The sequence below is a fragment of the Manduca sexta genome, chromosome 18 (assembly GCF_014839805.1).
Source record: "Manduca sexta isolate Smith_Timp_Sample1 chromosome 18, JHU_Msex_v1.0, whole genome shotgun sequence".
NCBI classification, from domain to species: Eukaryota; Metazoa; Arthropoda; class Insecta; order Lepidoptera; family Sphingidae; genus Manduca; species Manduca sexta.
This window is the reverse complement of record NC_051132.1, coordinates 8,956,859-8,966,686: the sequence shown is the minus strand read 5'-3', so window position 1 is coordinate 8,966,686 and position 9,828 is coordinate 8,956,859. Positions and strand designations below refer to the sequence as shown.

Here is a 9,828-nt window from a genome sequence, read left to right as displayed (position 1 = left end):
AATTGTATAGACATATTGGAATATACATACGTCTGGAAAGTTTTACATTACTTAGTTTAATGAGATATGTCCATCCCAGAACTCACGAATTAATGCGACGCAATTCGCGTAATTGATAAATTACTTTTACAATATTAATATTATTTCAATTAATTAGTATAGTGGCAGCGTAAATAAACTCTGAACTCGGAGAATGTGATTTCGATTCTCAAGACGAGTTATAAATTAAACTTTGAAGTTTCGATTCGCAAATTACACGTAAGTGGTCCAGAGTTGGAATGAGAAATGGAAGATATTTTATTTGCACCCGAATATTGACCACCATACACAAAATGTTAAAACCCGCTATAGTGGTTCAAGCAAGTGTATCTCGTTCTCTTATCAGCCTGTGTATATGCGGCTCCAACAGGCCGGCATAATTGTGTCGACTGAGGCGTAACCATGTCTCATCAGTCGACATTCTATGGGACCTCAGTCAATTTACCATACATTGCAGCGGGACCACTTTGACGTGCCCTTATAAAAACAAAAAACACCTTATATAGCGATAGATACGTTCACGATCCTATTAACATCATATATTCATACGTAATGGACGAATATGATCTCGGCGAATAGGGGCATGCTTTTACTTATTTTATAACATAGATCGGCAAATAAGAGCTATATTGCGACTCTACTAGATGCCCTAGCAAAGACAAAGGCTATTTAATTATATTGACTACGGAACGACTTAGTTCAATAAAGGAAAAAAAAGTAAGGTTACGTGGTACATTTTTCACGACGTCTTCTTGCAGCACTAGAATATAATTTTCCTATTTACTTTAAGCTACCCGAATAATGTAATATGCCCTCATAGACCTCGTGTTTTCTCCCACAATTACAACTGGTAGCAAATATTTACTTCGACACAAGGTAACACATTATATTTCCGCAGCGACTAGGTATTTACTTAGTTAATTAACTACATACTAACTGCCCAACGTGACTAACATTTTACAACAAATATAATTTTGTTAACATGAAAAATACTATGTAGCAGGAGTCTCGGGCAAGTGGCGATAGCCTAGTTGGGAATGGAATGGACTGCCTAGACAAATATTCGCAGATTCAAAACCCTAGGGCACCTTTGGCTTTTCTAAAGTTATATGTTATACTTTGTGAATTATCGCTTGCTTTAACGGTGAAGGAAAACATCGTGAGGCATGCAAAATTTCTCTAAGAATTTTTGGGGTATGTGAATTCTGCCTATCCGCACTAGCCCAGCGTGGTGGACTAAGGCCTAATCTCTTTTGATAGTAGAGGAGGCTCGTGCCCAGCAGTGGGACAGTATATAATAAAGAGCTGATATTATTATGTATTATAAAAAGTCTCGGGTGGAAGATTCTTTCTGGGTATTACTGCAAAATTTCTAACGCCTAGCATTACGGCAACAATGTTGTATACAAATTGTAAATTGTAGCCAGTCGAGGCATTATGGGCCTTTCAAGCTAATAAGAGCTATCCAACACCATATACCGCTTTGCATTTTTTTTTAATAGGCAAATCGATGCCTCTATGGCTGATGGTAGGCTTAGTAGGGTCTTGGTAGAATGTCCACTGACGAAGGATCTCTCATCAATAACCTTTAGCGGCGTATAGGTCGACACCGCTGCAGAGGGACAGATTTATTTATTTATTTATTAGACGAAATTATAACATCAATTACAGTTAACACTAGTACGATGCTATAACTAATATAAATATTAAGTCCTTAATTGTTATAATTTACAGATGGTTGCGTTCCTCTATGGAAGTTACTTTATGTGTTTTCTGTGTTATGCTTTAGTGTTCTCCGTGCGTGTAGTAAGTGGTGAAGTCACCCACAAGCCATAATAATGTCGACCGGCTTATAATTGAATATATGCCCGCTGATCCTAGAACGCGACTCACGTTGGCCATGGCAGGTTTTACTTGTCTGTGGTAGTCCGTCACTATCCGAGTATTAGGGATACAGATATCCTACCATTAATATCGTACCATCCCACAAGCACTATGTTATTCAAAGATCGGTTCAAATGGCTGTCCATAAATTTGGCACGTCGATACAACATGTTAAATTAATATCGACTACTGTATTCCTGGAAAAGCCCACAAATTTTATTCCCAGAACGGTCTTTCATCCAGGCAAAATCTTATTATATCAATGAACGCAACTTCCTAGCTATTAACTGAATAATTGCACCTTACGTCTAGACTCTCTATAAACTGAAATCGATTCTGCAGACTGCAACGGACGCCTAATTAATATCCTACAGTTTTATTGAGGATACCTTTTATGCTGGTTTTCTTTATTTAAAACTAGCTGACCCGGCGAACTTCGTGCGTCATAATTTTTCTTCTGTCTTATTCCCACACTCACTTTTCTGAGATTTTTAATTTTTTTTCATACAAACCTTCTCCTGATCATAAGAAACACATCAAACATTTATTCAATTTAGTGCAGTCATTTACAAGTTAAATAGCGGCGATAGCCTAGTTGGGTGTGGAACGGTCTGCCAAGACGAATGTCCGCAGGTTCAAATCCCAAGGGGGTGCTAGGTCAGGAAACCTCCTCGTGGTGCACCCTGGGCAACGGCGCGTCAATCAGACCGATCAGGCTGATCTGCGCGCCGGCGAATATCCTGACAATGAGGTGGTTGTCGGTCGTCGCCTATTGCGGCTATCGTCGTCTCGTTTAAGTGACGATTGGTCCGGAGGGCCCATCTCAGGCGGCTCCCGGTTCTGTCCCGGGGGTATCGACGGGCTCGGTGTGCGCTCACCCCGCCCCGAGCAGGCAGTGGGGGGGACTCTCTCTCCCATTGTCGCCGTCGTAGATCGTAATCCGGTATGGAGGTCTGTGGATATGTCTCGCGCTCCTGCCGGACCGGGGTCTTGGCTTAACCGCCCGGACCGCGAGGAAGAAAACCTCTATAAAAATTACCCCGAATCCCAAGCGGCGGCGCACCGCGAGGGGATGCATGGCCGATGGGTAGTTCGGTCTCGAGTGCGACCCCCGCCAGAGTACCGGCCGACACTCTGTGCGGGTTACGCTAGGCTTACCCAGGTACAGGGGGCACTGCCTGGGCGGACCACCCTTTCCCCCATACTCGTGGGAATCTCATGGATACGAACATTTTAAAAACACCAACAACAAAATTGACGAGATTGCCTACTCCGGTTCCGGACCCCGGGGCTGAAGGGGCGGAGGCCGAAGGGAGCAATCCTGACGACGGAAAGATGGTAGGAGGAGAGAGAGTTGGAGAAGTTGGGGGCGCACAGCCCCGTGAAGTTACAGTAGGTGACGTCGAATTTGCGGTTCCGACTTCTGTCGTTGAGCCCGAAACGAGCGGCGTAAACACGAGGCGCCGTAGCGAACGGCTCTGGGCTAGAAGCAGAACGTCCTCGGTGAGGTCACGGTCTCATCCATCCAGTGACTCGGAATGCGGAACAGACACCGGCCCGTCTTCAAAGACAGGCAAAGCACGGCGTGACCTAAACACGCAAAGACGGCAAGCTCAGCGGATGCAGCTGGACGAAGAAGTGGAGGAGCGGGTCCAAGAGTACCTCAAAACCTCAGTGGACCACAGCATACCGACGTTAGAGCTGAAAGAACCGAGGGTAATCCTTCGACAGGATCTTACACACTGTGGCAAGATCGTGAAACTGATTGTCCGCAAATCCGGCAACCTGAAGGGCACGAGACAAAGAGCCTTGAACTCTGTAGTTGAGACGATTACCAAGTATGTCAATCAACCACGAGCGACGGTACTATCTCGACTTGAGGAAGAGACGAAGGCGCTAAGGGACCACAGCGCGCGTCTCGAGACGGCAATGAGTCGGATGACGGACGAGAACGCCTCCCTCCGACGGCGTATTGAGGAGTTAGAGAAGGCTCTGTGTGCTCGACCAGCCGAAGACGCCATAGAGCGGCTGGAAGCCCGCTTGCAGGCCAGACTCGAGTCAACCCTCATGGGTCCGGCTCAACGACCCCCCTTGGCCCATGAAACCAAAAGCTGCGCAAGCGGAGCTCCCAGTTCAAGGAGGATTCATTGGTGGGCAACCTCAGTCCACCACAAGCAAGGGCAAGGGTAAAGCAAAGGGCAGTAGAGCCTCCCAACCTGCTCCACCTGTGCTGACACCTGCCAACGACCCGTCGAGCGTTGTAGTTGCTGGGCCACCTGGCGTAAAAGCTGCCAAACAAGTCGTGGCCAAAAAGGGGACCCAAGGCGAGAAGCGCGCCGCCTCGGCGCGCGCACCACAGAACGCCAAAGCTCCGCCGAAGACCAAGGGGAGGGGAAAGAACAAAGCCTCCTCCTCCCCTGCGGAGCAAACTCCCCACGAACCCCGCCCACTACCACCGGCCCCCGAGTCTATGGACACGGCCTGGACCGAAGTGGTGCGCAGAAAGAAGAAGGCCAAGTCCGGTGCAGGAAAACCCGCAGCATCGCGACAGTCGACAAAGCGCCCTGAACCGAAACTCCGGCCGCCGAAGTCAGCCGCGGTTGTCATTTCACTGACACCGGCAGCCGTTGAGAAGGGACTGACATACGCAGGTGTTCTTACGGACGCCCAGCGGCGAGTAGACCTGTCTGGTCTGCAAATAGATAGACTCAGGCCTAAATATGCAGCCACGGGTGCCATGCTATACGAGGTGCCCGGGGCTGAGTCCGAGCAGAAGGCCGATTCACTCGCCGCGCGGCTGAGGGAATGTTTTGGGGACTCGGGGGATATCGTTGTCTCACGGCCCACCAAATGTTCGGAGCTGCGAATCTCGGGTTGGACTTTTGCGGCCACCTCCGAGACAGTAAAGGCGGCCTTATGCAGTACTGGCGGGTGTGCTGCGGAGGCGGTAAAAGTAGGGGAAGTCCGCCAAGATAGATCTGGCATGGGTGCCGTCTGGGCCAAGGTGCCCACCAAAGCGGCCCAAAAGATAAAGGCGGGTCGTCTAAAAATAGGCTGGGTCGTGGCGCGAGGAACCGTCCTCGAGGCGCGGCCTATGCGCTGTTACCGCTGCCTCGAGACGGGGCACGTGCGAGGAAGCTGCGACGGTTCTGCAGATCGTAGCGAGTTATGCTACCGCTGCGGCAAGCCGGGCCACAAAGCCCGGCAATGCGGAGACAAGCCAAACTGCGCTTTATGTGCCGCAGCTGGTAAGCCCGCCGAACACCAAATTGGGGGGAAGAAGTGTGCTGCCTCCTCCCAGAAAACCCGGCGTCGCCCGCGCAGAAGACCGGCTGCTGCAGCTGAGGTTCCGTCCCAGCCGCAGGCAGCGAGCCCACCGCAACCAGTGGTGGCCGAGATGGAAGTAGAGGAAATCGCCCATCAATAATGGAGTTTAGATTCCTCCAGGCGAACATAAACCACTGCGCCCGCGCCCAGAACCTGTTGTCCCAAAGCCTGGCGCAGTGGTCGGTGCACGTGGCCGTGGTCGCCGAACCGTATTTTGTCCCGCCCCGCGATAACTGGGTCGGGGACATCGACGGGTCGATGGCCATCATCACCCAGGGTGCCGCTGGCTCCCTGCCCTTCGCAAAAGTCGAGAAGGGCCAGGGATGCGTCGCGGCTCTGTTGGGGGACTTGTGGGTAGTAGGAGTGTATTTCTCCCCCAACAGACCCTTGGCCGAGTTCGAATCTTTTCTTGTCCGGCTGGGAGCCCTGGTTGAGCAAGGCCAGCCTCACCAGGCGATCGTCGCCGGCGACTTCAACGCGAAATCCGTGGTCTGGGGTTCGCCGGCGACCAACGCTCGCGGTAGGGTCCTGGAGGAATGGGCGATTTCCGTCGGCCTGGCCGTCCTGAACAGGGGGTCTGTGGACACGTGCGTGCGGCACAACGGCGGGTCCATAGTGGATTTGTCGTTTGGGAGCCCCGCCGTCGCACGTCGTGTCCAGGGCTGGAGAGTCCTAGTGGGCGTGGAGACATTGTCGGACCATCGTTACATCAGGTTCGACGTCTCCGCGTCCCCGAGTATCCGGCCCAACAGTGGTGGACCGAGTGCCCCTAATCAGGACGGCCCGCGGTGGGCGTTACGGCGCCTCGATAGTGAGGCCCTAGGGCTGGCCGCTCTGGCAGTGTCGTGGCTCCCCGCGCCGCAGGGTCCGGTGCGGATCGAGCAAGAGGCGGAGTGGTTCGGGGTGGCAATGTCGGATGTTTGCGACGCTGCCATGCCCCGGGCCCTCCGTCGTCCTCCGCGGCGGCAGGTGTACTGGTGGTCGGCGGAGTTAGCGCAGTTGCGCGCGTCTTGCGTGGTTGCGCGCCGTCGATACGCCAGGCATCGCCGTCGCCGTATCAGAAGCAGCACGCACCAAGACCAGGAGCGGCAGCTCTACGGCCTCTACAAGGAGGCGAAGAGAGCGCTGCGGGTGGCCGTGCATAAGGCCAAGGTCGCGGCACGCAGGGAGTTTCTGGAGACTCTCGACGCGGACCCGTGGGGGCGCCCCTACAAATTAGTAATGAATAAGCTTCGTCCAGCGGCGCCCCCGCTGTCGCAGAGTCTCCGGCCAGAACTACTGGCCAACGTCGTCGCGGCCTTGTTTCCGGCCACCGAGGATACCACTCCTCCATCGATGGCGCCACCGGAAGTGGCGTCATTAGAGCTATCGGCAAGGGATATTCCGGAGGTTTCGCCCGCGGAAATGCGGGCGGCAGTGTTGCGGCTGAGGGGTAAGAACACCGCCCCGGGTCTCGACGGCATCCCAGGGAAAGCCTGGGTGCTAGCCCTCGAGCACCTGGGGCCGCGGCTCCGCAGCCTGTTCTCCGCCTGTATGGTGCAGGGCGTCTTCCCGGCGCGTTGGAAAACCGGGAAGCTCGTCCTGCTGAAGAAGGAGGGACGACCCGCAGAGTCGCCGTCGGCCTACCGACCCATCGTGTTGCTCGACGAGGTCGCTAAACTCTTCGAGCGCGTAATCCATGCTCGCCTCGTCGAGCACCTCGAGAGGGTCGGTCCAAACTTGGCCGACTGTCAGTACGGGTTTCGGTGTGGACGCTCTACCGTCCACGCGATTCTGCGGGTCAAGTCGCAGGCGGAGGAAGCAGTGGCCAGGGGTAAAGTCGTTATTGCTATTTCATTAGACATCTCAAATGCGTTCAATTCGCTCCCCTGGCCATGCATCAACGAGGCACTGCGGTACCACGTGGTGCCGCCCTATCTTAGGCGTCTGGTGCACGCGTACCTTTCTGACAGGTACGTGGTGTATCCGGGCGCCGACGGGTGGCACCGGAGAGCAATGACGTGCGGTGTCCCGCAGGGGTCGGTTCTAGGCCCCTCTTGTGGAACATCGGCAACGACTGGGTGCTCCGTGGTGCCAATCTCCGAGGCGTCGGCGTGACGTGTTATGCGGATGACACGCTTGTCACGGCGACGTCCAAGACCTTCCAGGATGCCGCGATCCTGGCGGCGGTGGGCACCGGCAATGCAGTGAGCCGAATCCGGCGGTTAGGTTTGAAGGTGGCTCTCGAGAAGACCGAGGCCATTTGTTTTCACGGGCCTCGGAGAGGGCCGCCGGCCGGTGCCCACATCGTGGTTGAGGGGGTGCGGATTCCCATCGGCAAAAATATGAAATATTTGGGTTTGATTTTGGATAGCCGGTGGGATTTCCGCGCCCATTTTGAGAAGTTAAGGACGAGATTGTCAAGGGCAGCGGGCGCTCTTTCTAGCCTGCTGCCCAACCTGGAAGGTCCTGGTATCCCTTGCCGAAGGTTGTACCACGGGGTCGTGCGGTCCATGGCGTTGTACGGCAGCCCGGTCTGGGCTGACGCCCTAGGGAGGCGATCTGTCGCCCTCTTGCGGGGCCCTCAGCGGGTCCTTGCGCAGCGGGCCATACGGGCGTACCGCACGGTCTCGTACGAGGCGGCTTGTCTTTTGGCCGGATTCCTGCCCTGGGATCTGGACGCCAAAGCTCTCTCCGACACGTTTCACTGGAGGGAGGAGGCGTTCAGGAACGGGCAGCGTCCGGCCCTGAAGGAGGTGGAGGCCAAAAGGGCTTCCTTACGGCGAGCCGCCGTGGAGGAGTGGCGTCTTAGGCTGGAGGCCCCGTCAGCGGGGCTTCGGGCCGTCGCGGCAGTGCGTCCTGTCTTTGCACAGTGGTTAGACAGGCGCCACGGCGCGGCAACATTTAGATTGACACAGGTGCTCACCGGGCATGGGTGCTTCGGGGAGTACCTGTGTCAGATAGTAAGAAAGGAGGAAAGCGCCGTGTGTCACCATTGTGACAACTGCCCGCGGGATACGGCCCAACATACGTTGGAGTTTTGCCCAGCCTGGGACGATGAGCGCAGCGCTCTCGTTTCAGTCGTCGGAGGAGACCTCTCGCTGCCGGCTGTGGTCGCTTCCATGGTCGGCAGCCCGGAGGCCTGGCGTGCGGTGGCCCACTTCTGCGAGGTGGTCCTCTCGCAGAAGGAGAGTGCCGAGAGGGATCGAGAGAGGGAGGATCCCTCCCGCCGTCAGAGGAGACGTAGGAGGCGCCGGGTGGACGACTGACCGGGGGGCTTCTGAGCCCCCCCCGCCCCCATAGGGGACGGGCCGCAAGGCGGCACCGCGCAGGGGCGGCTGCGGTCGCAGGCTAGACACTTCAACGTCAGAGGAAGCCCGCAGCCGTCCCTAATGCGCCGAAGAGGGCCACCGCGGAGTTTTAGCTGGTAGGCCGTGCATAGGTTAAGTTGTATATAGGGCTAGGGACTCGGCCCGGCGGTCGCCCGAAGGTCACCATCAAATCCGGGCGGCTCAATGCCGGGCCGTAAGGCACGGTTACCCCAGCATAACCGCTCAGTCGCCCCCCACGAAGGCTGGGCGGTAGTAATAAGGCACTTTCTCCGCGAAACCAAAAAAAAAAAAAAAAAAAAAAAAAAAGGTTCAAATCCCAAGGGCACACACCTCTGACTTTTCTAAAAAATCATGTGTGTATTCTTTGTGAATTTATCGTTCGCTTTAACGGTGAAGGAAAACATCGTGAGGAAACCTGCACATCCGAGAAGTTCTCTATTGGATTTTCGAAGGTGTGTGAAGTCTACCAATCCGCACTAGGCCAGCGTGGTGGACTAAGGCCTAATCCCTCTCAGTAGTAGAGGAGGCCCGCGCTCAGCAGTGGGCAAGTATATAATACAGGGCTGATATTATTATTATTAAATTATATTTACAAGTTATGTCCGTACAAACATTTCGGTGATTATTTTTTATTCATAAATATAAAAATTAAAATACGAATTTTAACTTGGATAAACGCGGCGAAAATTGAAATAAGATGAATAAGTCTAAAAATAATGTATATTGGTTTAGAGACGTAAAATAGATTGTATGTATTTTTTTTTAAATTTACTTATCGTTTTTACATGAAAACAATTTAAAATTGTAAGTCATAAGTTTGCCTATTTTCTCTTTATTTAATACTAGCGACCCGCCCCGGCTTCGCACGGGTGCAATACTGGTACTAAATACTCGACAGAAAAACTGTTAACGTTGTATATAAAAACATAGCGGCCCGCTCTAGCTTCGCACGGGTATAACATAACAAAATATCAGTATTTCTCCACTATTTAATGGATGTTTTTATACATATAAACCTTCCTCTTGAATCACTCTATCTATTAACCGCATCAAAATCCGTTGCGTAGTTTTAAAGATTTAAGCATACAAAGGGACATAGGGACAGAGAAAGTGACTTAGTTTTATACAATGTAGTGATTAGGGCCATTTACGTACAGCGTATGACAGTCTCATGGTACCGTAATACATAATACAAATCAATAATTTTATATTCCAGTCATACATTGGAATAGAATCCGAGCTTGGATGCCGTTTGGCTGATATAAGA

At 52.9% G+C, this 9,828-nt stretch overlaps 1 protein-coding gene across 1 annotated transcript; it reads left to right on the top strand.

The window, feature by feature from the left end:
- Window positions 1–3,141: 3,141 nt before the first annotated feature.
- On the top strand, window positions 3,142–5,350 carry LOC115451705. Its single transcript, XM_037439925.1, has 2 exons — window positions 3,142–3,917; window positions 3,970–5,350. The coding sequence occupies exons 1-2, from the start codon at window positions 3,142–3,144 to the stop codon at window positions 5,348–5,350; spliced, it is 2,157 nt and encodes a 718-aa protein (XP_037295822.1).
- The last annotated feature ends 4,478 nt before the right edge of the window (window positions 5,351–9,828 follow it).